The sequence below is a fragment of the Neltuma alba genome, unplaced genomic scaffold (assembly GCF_004799145.2).
Source record: "Neltuma alba isolate B1F8T4 unplaced genomic scaffold, ASM479914v2 tig00013437_pilon, whole genome shotgun sequence".
NCBI classification, from domain to species: domain Eukaryota; kingdom Viridiplantae; phylum Streptophyta; class Magnoliopsida; order Fabales; family Fabaceae; genus Neltuma; species Neltuma alba.
In genome coordinates this window covers 202,768-219,015 of record NW_021637684.1, presented here as the reverse complement: position 1 = coordinate 219,015, position 16,248 = coordinate 202,768, and the positions used below count along the sequence as shown (strand labels likewise).

At 31.7% G+C, this 16,248-nt stretch overlaps 2 protein-coding genes across 3 annotated transcripts; both read right to left on the bottom strand.

Moving 5' to 3' along the window:
• Nucleotides 1-5,427: 5,427 nt before the first annotated feature.
• LOC114737395 (cyclin-D3-1-like) lies at nt 5,428-7,135 on the bottom strand. Its single transcript, XM_028925318.1, has 4 exons — nt 6,450-7,135; nt 6,153-6,354; nt 5,932-6,062; nt 5,428-5,833 (listed from the first exon to the last, which is right to left on the bottom strand). The coding sequence occupies exons 1-4, from the start codon at nt 7,029-7,031 to the stop codon at nt 5,522-5,524; spliced, it is 1,227 nt and encodes a 408-aa protein (XP_028781151.1). The 5' UTR covers nt 7,032-7,135; the 3' UTR covers nt 5,428-5,521.
• A 1,674-nt stretch (nt 7,136-8,809) lies between these two features.
• On the bottom strand, nt 8,810-11,953 carry LOC114737397 (protein SRC2 homolog). 2 transcript variants are annotated; one of them, XM_028925319.1, is made up of 8 exons: nt 11,853-11,953; nt 11,640-11,749; nt 11,445-11,549; nt 11,143-11,269; nt 10,966-11,037; nt 10,278-10,323; nt 9,843-10,182; nt 8,810-9,067 (listed from the first exon to the last, which is right to left on the bottom strand). In XM_028925319.1, exons 2-8 carry the CDS (start codon nt 11,680-11,682, stop codon nt 9,030-9,032), a joined length of 771 nt encoding a protein of 256 aa, XP_028781152.1. In that variant the 5' UTR covers nt 11,683-11,749; nt 11,853-11,953; the 3' UTR covers nt 8,810-9,029. The 2 variants fall into 2 exon arrangements, with proteins under 2 accessions (XP_028781152.1, XP_028781153.1); XM_028925320.1 differs by having other exon boundaries at nt 11,640-11,745; nt 11,853-11,952.
• Nucleotides 11,954-16,248: the final 4,295 nt, after the last annotated feature.

Here is a 16,248-nt window from a genome sequence, read left to right as displayed (position 1 = left end):
GGGGGGGGGGGCAGTTTTGAGTACGAAAATGGCAATTATAAATGAAAAGGGAGATAGCATAATTTTTGACAAAAAATTATCATACAAATTTCAAAATAAAAAATACAGTTTAATAAGAAAAAATCTAATGTCTCAAGCAACATTCGACAGTGTCAAATATGGTTTGTGTAACAAATTTAAATCTAATGTCTCAAGCAACATTCGACAGTGTCAAATATGGTTTGTGTAACAAATTTAGTTTATTTTTCATTGCATGTATTTTTTGCAATTCAAAACGAATTTTAATAGCACACATTGATATATATATATATATATATAATTTCAAAAACTATTAAATCTTAACCATCAAATTACATTTATAATTACTACCTCCAGTGCTTGATATAAGAGCTGGTTTAACTTTTATTTTGATCTTAAATATAAGACCTTAATCTATTTTATCTCTCATTTTTGTCTATTTGTTTCCAAAGTAGTTCTTGTAATAATAGTAGTTCTAACCAATATATTTAATTAATAAGAATATTTTTAAAAAGATAAAGTCTAGTCATTACAAATAACTAAAAAAAGATAATATCTATTTATTACAAAGAAATAATTTAACTAATTTTTTAAATTTATTTAAATTAGTTACTTAATCCTTATATCAAGGAGAGAAGGTGGTACTTGATTACTGTGATGTCTGGGTGAAGCTGGGGACGTGTATTGTTATTGTCTTCTTCTGCCGAAGAAACATAGGAAGGAGAGGACCCCACAGTTAGATATTGTCCTCCATTTGTTGTTATTGGTTTCTGACTTTACAGCTGTCCTACAAATATGAGCAAAATTTACGAAAATTGTTCATTCCAAGGTTTGAACTTGACAAGTTCACTTTATTATTTCTTACAATTAATATTAATGAAACCTGAGCAATTTCCTCGCATGCGCGTGTGTGTGGGTGACAAATAACCACGAGATGTCCGACTTATAGACAGACAAATTTTACAACAATTCTTGATAAATGAGGTATGGATAAATCATCTTAACATATTTATGTATACTCTGGCGAAAATATATATTGATTGAAAAAAGCAATATATTTTATATTTATTGGAAATCAATAACATCTTGAAAAGAATTTAGATAAGAAAAAAATACTCATGACTATAACACCCATTTAAATAATGGGCATGTTCAACTTATATGAAAATGCTTGTTTGTTAACTAATGACATATATTAAATTTTAACTATAATTTTATATGTATTTGATACTATGTCCGGTTTTTAATATAAGAATTTATTTAATTTTTATTTTGGTTTTAAATACAAGACTCTAATTTTTTTGTCTCATATTTATTCGTTTTTTAAGATAGTCCTTGTGATAATAGTAATTTTAGCCAATATACTTGATTAACAAAGATATTTTATGAAAGAAAATACATACCACCTCCGGTCCTTAATATAAGATCCCATTGGACTTTTATATTGATCCTAAATATAAGATCTCAATCCATTTTTTCTCTCATATTTACTCAATTTTTTCTAAGATAGTCCTTCTAATAATTATAGTTTTAGCCAACACACTTGATTAGTAAGGATATTTTAGGAAGGACAACACATATTTATTACAAATAACTAACTTAACTTCTTTCCTTAATTTTCTCAGATTAGTCAACTAGCTCTTATAATTAGGACTGGAGTAGTATTTATTATAAATAACTAACTTAATTAGTTTCTTTAATCTATTCAAATTAATCAACTAACTTTTATATTTAATACTCCTCCGGTCCTTATTATAAGACCCCATTTGACTTTTTATTTGGTCCTAATTATAAGACCCCAATCCATTTTGTCTCTTATATTTATGCATTTTTTTCCCAAGATAATCCTTCTAATAATGATAGTTTTAGCCAATATACTTAATTAGCAAGGATATTTTAGAAATGACAACACTTATTTATTATAAATAACCAACTTAACTTATTTCCTTAATCTCCTCAAATAAATCAATTGGGTCTTATAATTAGGACCGGAGGAGTAGCATAATTAGTATATCTTACCAGTATTATTTTGTTGTGGAATAATATCGGTCTCTTCCTTTGAAACTTCTTACCATGTTGACCTCCCATCCCAGACCTATTTGGTGGTTCCAAGGGTGTATATCATCATCATGTATGAATGGTTATTGTTGTTTGTTTTTATGCAATCATTATTATTGTTTTACATTATGAGTTGTATAGATTTTAATTTAGGAAATATCCCCAAAAAAAATTACTAAATTTTAAATCAGGATTTTTTCCTACATTTTAATAAGCTTTGACTATAGTTGACTTGTAAACAATTTTTAGGAGTTTTAAATTTGAGGTTCAGTAATCTTCGGATTCTCTTGTGAGATTCTTTCTTTAATTTATACCACATGAAATAAACAGTATGCTAAAATTTTCTATTGGAAACAAAGTAACAAAATGTATTATTAATTCGTGATTCTTTAAAAAAAAAAAACAAAACAAAACTATTCTCAGAATAGTATAATTAGCTGGTAAAACATCAAGTCACATAAAGAAGATTTGAAGATATTTGTGTGGTTTATGTGAGGATGATGAGTGACGAACATGTGATGTATTGTAAAACTACAAAATTATGTTAACCTTTGGGTTGAAAAAAAAGTTATGAAATACCTTTTGCTTTTGTAGCTTTGACCAGATTTAATTGTGAAAAAAAATGAAAAACGTAAATATTGATATTGACCCTCCACCTAAAAATCACAGTAGTCTAATGAAGATCAAATTTTAATCATGGAATATTGTGTTTTCCCTTTTTGGTTGCCGATAATCTATCCAAAACTGCCTCATTCTCATTAGAGTAGAAAAATTATAGAAAAGTTTAGTTTGAAACTGGGAAAAAAAAAAAAATCTTTCTGAGCCTACGAATTACTAACTTTTATTTGGTCTTTGGAAGACTAATCACATAAGAGTGTTGAATTGAGACTCCGATTAATATTTTGAATTGAGATGAGAATAATTAATAATTAAGTCAACAGATGTAATAGCTTTGAAAAATTTGACCAATTCAACTAACAAAATAATTGATAGAATTCGATCTTGGAAAACATAATCAAGGTAAAATTAAAGAAAAATTAATTTATTAGTCTGTATAGTTTGGACTTAGTTGTAATAACTTAGTCTAATTTTTTTTATATGACTCATAGTATTCTCAAGTTACTTTGAAGTTAAAACTAATTTCTGTCAGGTTAAGAGCGTTAAGGTTAAAACTTTCCAACAAGTATGCTTATTGGAATTCAAATTTGTGTTCTCTTTCTTACAGGGGTGAGACCGCTTTCCATTTCAATTTTCAACTAACAACTTATTAGTAACTCAATGTTTAAGTTTTAATTCAATGTAAAATAATCCCGATGGTTTTAATTTGTTCTTAATTTTTAAACTTTGACTCACTACAATTTAATTCCTATAATTTTATTCGGTCAAAATCTTATTACCTAAGTTTCATGAAATATATATTTTTTTAAAAGGGTTAAGGTGTAATTTTGACCTTGATCTTATTTCTTAGGTAGAATTTTGACCCCTAATTTTACTTCTCAGGTGTAATTTTGCCTATGATCTTTGGATGCAATTTTGACTTTGAGGGGAAAAATTGCATTAAAAAAAAAAGAGATCAGGGTCAAAATTGTGCAACTAAAAAGATCAAGGACAAAATTACACCTTAAACCTTTTAAAAATATAGGAACTAAAGTTTTAAATGGTTAAAGCTAATTGAGTTATAGTAAATTAAGGGTTCAGAGAGACTGACTTACAACATAGTTAAAACTATAAGAATTAAGTTATGTACATTTAGCAACCAAATAAAAAATACAGGACCAAGATTAGTTTTTCTAAAAGTTAACTATGGATTTTAAATATTTAATGCTAATTTTTTATCCTACATGTCTAATGCAACTGGAAAAATGCAGCAAGCAGTATAGGGAATCCACTAAAATGGCCACACACTGAATCTTCCCAATTTCTAAAGTAAAAGAGGCGGTAACAAAAAAACAAAAAGAAAAAAGAAAAAGAAAAAGAAAATCAAAATCACTAAGCAATTTAGAGAAAGTTTTAAAAAAAAAAATGTTTGAGGAATGTCACCAGTCACCCACATGGGTTATTCCACCTTTCTTATATGCTTTTATAAAGATGAAGCACAAGATAATCATACTTAGTCTAATCCAACTATGACTTGTTGCAAAAAGTTCATATCTATATTGTATCGCACTACCTGCGACTGACTTTGAAAGTGTTTAATCATATGTTTTCCAGTCTTGTTTGATTCTTTTCCTTATTAATGATTGGTGCTAATATGGGTGTTAATAGAATTAGATTGAAAAAATTAAAAAGATGTCAAAACTAATGAACCAATACAAACAACATGGTGAAATTTTGCCGGAACAGTCAAAAAGTAAACTGATTAAATAGCTCATTAAATTGGTCAAGAACTGAAAAAAAGAGATAAACAAAGGAAAACCATTTGAGTTATTGACTCAACTGATTAAAATCTTATTTAATCATTTTTTTATAGTTTTTATATTTGTTAGTACAAAATAGTATCTTTATAGGACATACTCTTTTCTTCCTACATCCTAAAATCATGTATGTATGAACTATTCTTGTAAATAATTATTACTATTTTGCTAGTGTTTACTTATGTTTACTTAATGAGTACTATGATGATAGCCGGTCAATTTTGCTATTTTGAGTTCAATGTGTAATTGTGGATTAATGTTAACTCATTCAGATTTGAATAGTAGGTTACGAAATTCATTAGTAATAGTTTTTTAAATTACTATTTTGATATATACATATATATAATAAAAAATTGTAATTTTTATACCCTTCTAGTTAATATATAAAAAAATACTTCTCTAATCTTAAATATAATATTACAAAAAAAGTTTTATATTTAAAACCGGAAGAATATATTAATTTTATTACTATTGGATAGTTCAACCCGAATTGAACTAAGAAACCTTGATTATTGTCTTGATTGGTTTAATTTGCAAAAAATGGGTGATCAATAAATATCTGTGCAATCATTCTATCCAAAGATAAGAAGAAAAAAATTGGACACAACGATGAAAAGGATGAAATGATTGACAAGAAGAACCAAGTCTTGAAGATTTCATTTCCAGATTTCCGAAGCTCTCCTCAAACTCGATTGCAGATTTGCAGTATACCTTCAAGACTTTACCTTTCCATCAAATATGCAGACTTGCAATATACCTTCAAGACTTCATCTTTCCATCAAATATTCAAACCCTTTTCATCCTTAAGCGCCGATTTTCTCATATAACATTGCAATATACTTATTAACAAGAAACCATTTGTGCTGAATTTATCTTATTATTAGATCTTGATTATATCAAAAGACGTGGGCCCATTTTATCTTCTGAGATGTGCACGTTGGACATTGCTGAAAATGAAGAAAGAGATAATATATACTCATTCTTTACCATATGCTGCGGGATACCAGAATATGAAAATTACAAGTTCTTCGTTATTTAGGAGATGAGACAACAATTGCAACACCAACCAGATTCAATGGAGACAACTTCATATTACGCTGTTGTTGTTGATGCTGTTGCTGAGCTCTGTTCCTCTTCAACAGAGACTGATCTGGTGAAGAACATAATGATGAAGATGACCCTACTTTCCACGAACCGTTGGATCCTTCATCGGTCCCAACTCCACCATCGATTAAGCCACTTAGGTTCACAGGGATTATTATTCTTTCATCATGCTTTCTCTTCTTTCTATTCTTATTATCAGACGCCTCGAGAATTGCTTTATAACACTCCTCTACTTTCTCCTGTTTCATAACACAGATCTACATTATAATTATGATACCGCGCTAACTCCAAGTTCTTTCAGTAACACTAGACGACAGAACAAGAATTAAGCTCATACCTTGTTGATTTTAAGCACATCCAGGAGTTGTTTTTTGTATTCAGCTGCATCATTGTGCTGTATCTGCTCTATAACACGAAGCATTGTGGCTGTGGCCAACACAGAAGGAAGACAGCCCACGAATCTTGAATCTACAGACAGTGTTTCGATGTTTATAAGGATACTGTTTATAGTGGCCTCTTTCGTTGTTGTTCTAATGTGAGTTCTTTTAAAATGTTTACCTGAAAGTGCTGATAGAAGAAGATGCTCACAACGCTTGAGAAATTGCCAGTGAAGATGGGTTTTCAATCCAAGCCTTCTAATGATGTGATCTAAGAACGATAATGGTGTCACTGGGTGCATCTTCCATTTCAGGGTCGATAAAACCAGAAGCTCCATTCTCAGAATCGTCTTGCCCTCGAACACATACTTCGTACCTTCCACCTTAAAACCAAAAAGGAAAGAATTAGATCTGTCATATCTTAGAACGAAAACTTAAAAATGAAAGGACAAGACCCAAGGTTGCGTTTTCAACGTACTTGGAGGTCTAGAAGAGGAGGGAGTTGTGTCTCTTCGACCTTTGCAGCTAAAGAAAGGCAAGTGACAGCCACCAGTTGGATCATCCATGGCTTCTCTATTTCAATTTTGAAGCTTAAAATGAACCTATCCAAGTAATTAATGGCCAGAGTTGAAGTAAGAGCAGAGAAGCCATGGTGAGTATTCACCTTAAGAATCCACTCCACAGCTTCACGACGAGCCAAGGAGAGGCGAGAGCCTGAAAATTCCAGATTACCCAGGTTGAAGTTGGCAACTTCTTGATGTTGTTGCTGTTCTTTGGTGAAGAGAGAGATGAGGTCTTGGTCTTCCCAGAACAAATCTTGCTCCAACAGAAGCAGAGGAAACAGAGAAGCATTATTGTTCGAGAGATCAGTTTCATCTGATAACTCTGATTGTGGGTGTTCTTGTTCGTCGTCTTGTTCATCCAGGTTGGGCTCATGACAGTAGAGAGAATCGAGAAGAAAGGAAGAATCTTGAAAAGCCATCTTCTTCTCCTTCTTCTTCTTTTTGGTTAAGGGAAGAAGAGGGAGATGAGTTGTGATGTGAAGGAGCGATGTGGTCATCGTAAAAAGAAGACACTGAGACTGAAACCCATCGCTCTTTTCTTTACTGTGTCTAATGGAAGGGAAGGATTGCAGGGGGAAAGCAGAGAAACAGAAAAAGCAAGAGAGAGGATTGATTTTACAGCTGACGGGGTTTCACGCTTGTCCTTTTATATATATTTACTATGCTTTCATAATTTATTTAAATCCAATTTTCCACTTTTCGGCTATATTTTAATTTTAATGCTAATAAAAATAGAAAAATTATTATTATTTTTTGTCATTAAACAGCCAATTTATATTTATAATGTATAAATAACACAATTTTTATACACGTGTTCCTCTAATTATATTTATAAAGTAGAAAAAATATTTTTATATCCTATTTATAAGTCACTTTATTAAATTTGTAATATGATTGTACTATTTTATACTTCATTTCTTATAATGTACAAAGTTATTTTTTTAAAAGTGTATATATTAAATAGGAACAAAATTGAAAAGTTATTGTATATTAATAGAGAGTTAATGTATTTTAAAATATTTTTTTTGTCTATGTGAAATACACTAAAAGCATTTTATAAATAGGATCAAATGAGTGTATCTTATACCACGCATGGTCTTTATCATAAACTTCAAATAAGTAATAAGGAACAATTAGTTAAAATTAGTTAAACTCAATAAATATAATAAAAATATTTTTTTTTAAATATGTCTTTGTAATAAATAAGAAAAAGAATAAAATAAGATATGCGAAAAAATGTGATAATAAAAAATATGATAAAAAAGAGAGAATAAATAATTAAGGATAAAATTAAAACAAATACATTAAATGTAAAAAAAAATATAAATTGAAACTTATAAAATAAATCACGTATCTTTTCAAATTTACAGCTTTTCAAATTTACAGCTTATTAATAGGACCAAGTGAGTATTACATATGGATTAACATCAAATGTGATTAATTAATATACAATATTAAATTTATAACAAGTTGAACAAGTAATATATAATACTCTTTTAATTTTAAATATAAAATTTATTTTATAATATAATTTATGCTGCAAAATAATTTCTGGACAGTCTTAGTTGTAGGTCTTATCACACAAAACCTCAGATTATGAATCAGTCTTATCGTTACAGCAAGTTCATTGTCGACGACCCTTTGATATGCCTGTCAATTTTATAGACTTTTTTTTTTTTTTAAGACCAGACTACAAATTTGACAGGAAATATGGAACCCAGCATAAATTCTATACAAGCTGTTATAATAAATACAAACATTAGTCCGAGACTCAATTTAATCTAATATATAAAATTCAAATTTACTGCCTATTATTTTTCCTCAAAGTCGTTTCTTTAGTGATTGTACAAAGATTTCCATTTTAATATATATAATTAATAAAAATATTTTAAAAAAGATAACACTTATTTATTACAGATAACTAATTTAATTAACAAATTTTAATAATATTTTCAAACTAGTTATTTATTTCTAACCATAGTATTTTATATGCATGATCCCTTAACTAAACAATCCATTGTAAATTAGATGTAAGACTGTAGAATTAAATAAAAACATGTTCAAAAATAATTAAAATTACAGTCACGTCTTGTGTAAGCTATATGATTTATAATCATATAAAGAACTTTCTAAAGAAAGTAAATTCTCCAGCATGAAAAATCTAACGACCATCGCCATCCTCAAACATAGGCACAACCAAATTTTACAATGTGGATGGAGTAATTTCATGATCTTTTGCCAATCTATTGACAGTTTCTGAAACTTCCCTGGTGAATACAGAGCAAACGAAGACAATTGATGACTTCTGTTAAAGCTGAAGGCATCTCTAAAATCAATGTAATCCAAAACATAAAGAAAATCTGGGAACGCCTACAGAAATGATAAAATTTGAATTTTTTTGGATAAAAATAAAACTACTTCAATAACTGCTAAATCAAAACAGGTCTATACATACTGCTTCCTAGCTTCAGACTTGACCAAGTACAAAGAGATCTCTAATACGGCGGCCGAGGATACGTTCCAGGATAAGGACCTGACAACAAAGACCAAAAATATATATAATGATGTTATGAAAGAAAGAAGAGCATGCAAACTAAGCAGAATAATATATTAACAAGAATGAAATAGGAATCAAAAAGACTAATAAACAATTTTGCAATTTGTTAGGCCTAATAGAAGCTTTTAACTCCCAAAAAAACTAGAAAGTGAATTTTCAAAAATAACGGCCATCCTCGGCATAATTCATGGGTTGCGTTTATGTTGGAATAGAAGGTATAGAAACATAGCAGTTTATAGCGATTGTGTAGAAGCCTTGTCTTTGGATTGTAGAGGTTGTCAAAGCAGCTATCCCTTTAAGGACATAGTTGATGATGCTAGGCTCCTGATTCGTACGGAGTGGATGGTTATACCAATACATTCTCCTAAGGAATCTATTCCTATTGCTGATCACCTGGCAAAACTTTCTCATCATAGGGAGGATAACTTTTGTATCCTAGATCAGCCACTTCCTTTGGGTGAGGGGGAGGTTGATACAGGAAACTAAGTCTTGATGTTTTTTGCTTTTGTGTAAGTACTTGTTCTCAGGTTTTGATTCAAAAAATAATAATAATAATAATAACAGCCATCGTTCCACGTCAATTCCTCTATACTCGTTTAGCCTATGGATAAAAGGACTATTGCCAGCAAACAAAAGATTAAACTCATAACTGCGTAAAGTTAAAATAAGACTAACAACCAATGGGCCAAATTTTGGAGTCCAGCTTTTCCCCCCCTTTTTTGGCACAGAGAGACAAAAAACAATACATTACCAGGAGGGTAATATGCAGAAGCTGGTTGAGGCGGTGGATATGGATGTGGGGGATAAGCTGCGGGTGGTGGTGGATACGGAGGTGGAGGATAAGTGCTGGGAGGCGGAGGATAAGATGGTGGTGGTCCCGGTGGTGGCGGATAGCCAGATGGATATGACGGATAGTGTGATGAAGAGGGGTAAGCTGTATGAGGAGGTGGAGGATAAGAAACTGCAGGTGGCGGTGGCGGTGCATAAGGTGCAGATGCAGGCTGTGGATAAGAAGCAGGAGGAGGGGCGGAATATTGGACGCTTGAATTCATGTATGGTGGTGCTGATGGAGCATAACTTGAAGTTGGTTTCTGCAAATTATGATACAAACATATGAAATCGTTAATTACTTCAAGTTAATCAACACCAATCATCTACATAACACATTATGGAAAATGCAGCTTACTTTGGCGTTTGCATAATGCATTATGACTTTTACCTCCCCTGCATGTCTGCCAAAAGAAAAAAGCGAGATTGTTAAGTGTCGACGAGTGTTTTATAACTTCAACAAGCACAGACAGGGAGAATGAGTTTCTTTCACTCTAGGATGCTCAAAGGACATAGATATGAATATGATATGAATCATGAAACACAGGACACCACTGAATTTTTTTTGGCTCGGTGGTTGACCCATGGTTTAGTATAGATGATATGCTACTAAAATATTTAGACATTTTTGTATAGGCTCACCAATTACAGTTTGCCGCACATACTTTAAGGAGCACTACTCTAATTCTTTTTTTTTTTTCAAATGTTCGACTCCCACACATTTTGTAGTCTAAAAAATGATGTTATAACGAATCTATCCAAATAAAAACTTGGTCATATCTGCCTTAAATCGTTTAATCAAATCTTTTCACTTCAATACTCTGAATGGCTTCTGCAAAACCAGATACCTTGAAGGACTAGCAGTTCCTGTTTAAGAAGCCATTCCAATGATCTGATGCAATACTGAGGCCTTATGAATTTTAACATACATTTCATGGGGGTGGTAAATAGGAAGACAGAATAGTCCAAATATAAGTAAAAAAATTAAAGCAAAAAACCAAAAATTAACAACTCAGAGACGTTCTCGATTTTGGCTTGGTGTTTACCGGCCAGTTTTTGTTTGAAGAGGCCAGGTAGAGTCATCAAAACCTTCTGAAAGAACCTTTTGCAATTGAATCCTGAATATATCGAATTCGAATCGAATCTTAGTGTGAACCAAAAGGGTACTAGATACATAAAAACTTATGAGTGAAGAATGAAGCCAGAGAATCTGAAATGATTACTTTCCACTTCCGATAAAGTCGTCAAAGGTAATTGTATTGCTATTCCAAACCAACACGTTAATTTCCCTAAGCCCTTCAATTAGCGGAAAGACAAACTTCTCTTGAAATGTGGGATTTTTGCCACCGTCTGCACAGGCCAATGTTCAAAAGATCTCATCTCCAGTTTGAAGTAAAACTGAGTTGACAATAAAATTTCAAACGAACAATTCTATTTGCCCTGCTCCATTTATTATAAAAATTTTGCTCTAACTTTGTAAACTTCACCAGAAAAGACCTAATTCATACACAAGTCAAGTCAATACCTGTGCAAGTTCTGGTACGGAACTTGGTGCTAGCATATTCGACGCAGACATAGGGATCTTGCCTGGAAATCCATTCTGTATCCCTCAACTTAGAGCAACCGACAACTGCATCGACATTACAGACAATATGTATGATTTTTCTCTTCATTAAAACTGAAACCCGGGGGCGAAGAGGGAAAATGGCGAATCACGTACCAGTAACCTCAAGAGTGTGACCTTGGATCCCAGATATCGACATGGACGAAGAAATAAGCTTTATGTGATTGAGAGGGGATTTGAAGTATTTGGACTTTGAACTGCCCTGGCTTTATGACAGGGAAAAGTTAAATAGTGATGATTCCGCAAAGGGTCGAGCCGATTTATAACATAAAAGGAAAAAAAACACCTTGGAGATAAATAATAAATTACCGGTACTACTCGGAATTAGTCACCAGCATACGGTGATCCTTCTGATTTCTGGGCTATTCCCCCTGACTTTCGATGAAGCTCCTTCATATTCATAAGTAGATGACTTGGTAAAATTGAAAATAAAGCGTGTGAGAAGATTAGAACTACAGCTAGGTTAAAAAATTTGGGAAATCGATGTCAGAAATAAAGCCGAGAGGAACGATATAATAAAAACTCTTAATTTGTTTTCTTAAAAATCAATTTTAAGATCTAATATCTAAAAGTTTAAATGAAAAAAGATCGTACATGCATTATTTCTATATTTTTAAGTTTTTTAAGTAATATCTGATGCTTAGCATTATTTATTAATTTAAGAAGTTCTAAATATTACCTTGGCAGCCAAAAAAGGTTACTTGATCCATTTATTTATTGTTAATCAAATCAATTTGTCTACCATTACAAGTTTTGCTTATTATTTTTTAACTTTTTGTTGACTGACTCGATCCATAAAGTTTAAACGGATCAACTTAATTGATCTTTGACCCCAAAAAAAAACACTTAATTGATCGGATCTCGTGAAGGGTTGTATTCACATTTTATTGAGAAAATCACAAATAAAGACTCCTGAATTATCAAAATTGCACAAAGGTCATCTGAATAAGTAAAATTATCATGAAAGACCTAATCTCTTATTACAAATATAAAATCTTGACGAAATATCCGAAATACCTCTCAGTCAAGTTGTGATTTGATCTACTAAAATTATCATTTGCTAAAGCAAACTCATTATTTTCCATAGTCAACTTGTCATTTGGTATACATTCAACCAAGTTATGATTTGATCGATTGAATTTGTCATTCGCTAAAGTAAACTTGTCATTTTCTATAGTCAACTTGTTATTTGGTATACATTCAACCAAGTTGTGATTTGGTCGACTGAATTTGTTATTCGCTAAAGTAAACTTGTCATTTTCTATAGTCAACTTGTTATTTGGTTGAGGAGCATTTCAGACATTTCACTAGGATTTCATATTTACAATATAACACTAAGTTCCTTATGATAATTTTGCTATTTAGGTGACCTTTATGTAATTTTGATAATTCAGGAATCTTTATTTGTGATTTTTTTTTCCTTATTTATTCTAAGCTAAGGCTTTTGCCAGCAAAATAAAAAAATTTTGAGTAGACGGAAATGCCGTTTCCGGTCCATTTCTGTCATTGAAGGTTGAAAGCATCATTAATGCCATCCCATTTTGAATTAGGAAAAATCGCAAAAAAAAAAACACTTATAAGTATATATAATTGTAAAATGGGTTCTGCAATTTACAGAATTATTGTTAGAAGCTGGGTCTTAAATATGAATTATAAAATATTAATAAAGAGACAGAAATGCCCAAAGTGAATTTCCCTTTCCCTTCTTCTTTTACCCAAAAGTTCTTCCCCATCACATTACTGGCGTTGTTCATGCCATGCCCTCCCAAAACACAAATCCAGCAAAAAAATAATAAAAATCGAAACACAAAACTTTAGAAACACATATGAAAATCACGGAGATGAAAACAAAAATGTACCTTAATTTGCTTAGCTTTAGTCAAGAGTATATAATATGATATAGTTATTGGTTTAGGTGCAAAACTCTCCATTCCATTTTGTCACGAAGAGTAGACTCCCAATTGTCATTTCCACACTTCATTACCAAATGACAAAAACAGTGAACTAAATAATAAGAGTAATAAGTAAAATAATAATTTTTCTGATTGGGTTTTCATAAAGTTAAGTTTAACGAAAAACTGACATTATTTTTATATTTTACTGTCAAATGACAAAAGTAATAAGCCAAATGACAAGAATGGTAAGCTAAATTACAAACATGTGATTGGATTCTTGATGATGTATAATGAGGTTCCATGGTGTCATGACAGGCTACAATCACTTGCTGTGATTCTCATATATGTATATCGATATAGATATAGTTAACTTGTTATTTTTTATTACAGCATCATAATTTTTTATTACAGTTTTATAATAATTTTTTATTTTAGATTTATAATTTTGTATTATACATTTATAATGTTTTATTGTAGACTTGTAATCTTCTATTGTAAACATATAATTTTCTATTTGAGATTTATAATTCTCTAGTATTTCAGATTTATTATTCCTATTTGATATGAGACAATCACCAAACCGCAAGGGATAATTACGATTGCCACATGTCCTTGCATGCACATGGCGATTTGACCGGCGATGCCACGTGGAATTATATTCATTTGACTTGGTCATTTTGAAGTCACTGCACGTGAAGTTGTTGAGAGATTTGTGGGGGTAAATCCAGGGAAATTTCTCTACAGAGTAGCAAGTCTCCCAATCCGTCTCAACTCTCAAATAAGGAAGTACAGATCTACAATAAAAAATTTTAAATATGCAATAGGTAATTACAAATTTGTAATAAAAAATTATAAGTCTCAAATAATTAGGAATTATAAGTTTGCAATAGAAAATAATAAGATTGAAATAAAGACTTACAAGTCTGTAATAAGAAATAATAAGTTTGAAATATAAAATTAGAAGTCTGAAATAGGAAGTTACAATTTTAGAATAGAAAATTATATGTCTGAAATAGAAAATTATGAGTTTGAAATAGAGAATTACAAGTCTGGAATAGAAAATTATACGTCTAGAATAAAAAATTACAAGTCTATAATAGAAAATTACAAGTCTGAAATAGAAAATTACAAGTTTAAAATAGAAAATTACAAGTTTAAAACAGAAACAAATATGTAATAAAAAAAATAACAAGTTGATTGAAATTACAACTATTGAAAAGCTAAAACCATTAACTATGTTTGGCACACAAAATTACACTATTTTCACAATTTAATTGCTAATAACAAATCATCATTAGGAAATAACAAATCTTACAAATCTACTACCATTAACTTCTTTTTGTGCACAAAATGAAATAACAACTATGATGTTGAGAATTACAACACTTTCCACGTAAATTTCAGAAAAAGTAACACATCTCCATTATCATGATTAACAAGTGATATGCATACAAAACAGCAACATTAATTAATTTCCATGTTTTCTGCATTTTCACCTGATAATTGGATATAAATGTAAAGAATATTTTTGTTCAATCAAAATCTAGAACTAATTAGAGCAAAGAACGTTGGGAATTGCAGGAGGAGCACTGAAGACAAACATAACGACACCGGGTCCTTTGGTTCTGCCAATAAGCGAGCAGCTTCTATTCTTAAGTCTCTCTAACCTTTCTATGCCCCTAATTATAAACCTCATCATGATGGTTTCTCTTAAGTCTCTCCAAGCAAGCACAAGACTATCTTTAAGAACAAAAGCCGCTGGACGTATGTCCTCCATGGCCTTACCTCATATTTATACAACCTCACATCTAATTTTAGAAAGGCTTGATAATGGCAACAAAAGACTATAGCATATATGGCAGAGTTTGAAAGATTGCAACTGCTAAAAGCGCAATGTACGAGATCTTGACCAGCCCCACCATTGGAACCAATGATTGCCTTTTCATTGCCATTGCTGCAATTTACATTCTCCCCAGATGCCACAACGCGTTCAGTGTGCCTGGCCTGATTGTTTTTGTGATCCTTCACAAAAGGGCTCATGCCATAAGTCCAATGGTGCTCTTCCTACTTAACCTTAAGCTCCTCCATAAGCGACCAGTAGTGGACTCTGTAGCAGCGAGCTAATTGCTTGATTTGGTAGCCAGCACTGCAGTACTTCCTCGCAAGTGAGATACTGCTAATTGTCCAAGACCGAATCTTGGTCGGATTCAAGTGTAATGGCAAACGTGAAGCCATCGCCTAAAAAAAGAGAATGAGAGAAGTGGGAGGAGATGGCGGTGGGATCAAGGAAGAGGGGTGGGGATGATGAAGTGGCGTTAGGGGGGGAAGAGGAAGGAGAGGAGCAGGAAAGAGAATGAGGAAGAGAGAAAGAAGAGAAGGGGAATAACATTTTCATCTTTTCCTTAATATTTCATAATTCATATTTGAGACCCGATCCCTGACAGCAATTTTATCAATTGAAGATCCCACTTTGCAATTTCATGTATTCAGGGGTTTTTATTTGTGATTTTCCCTTTGAATTATTAGAAGACCCACCCGTTTTCTCAAGGGTCAATCAACGCGCGGCCGAATGAAATGATAAAGAATGAGAGAGATTCCCAAGCCACGCCTACCAATACCATACGAAATATCCCTCGTGTTCCCTCCATTGACTCTGTCAAGTCAATGGATGGTTTGGCGGGAAACGGAGTAAAGGACCATCCTGAAATTACAGTGCAAAATCAATTCTCTACAACGAATCCTAACGGACATTTAACTTTATAAGGTTGATTTGACTTTGACTTTGCAGAACCCGATCAAGGATCAGCCCA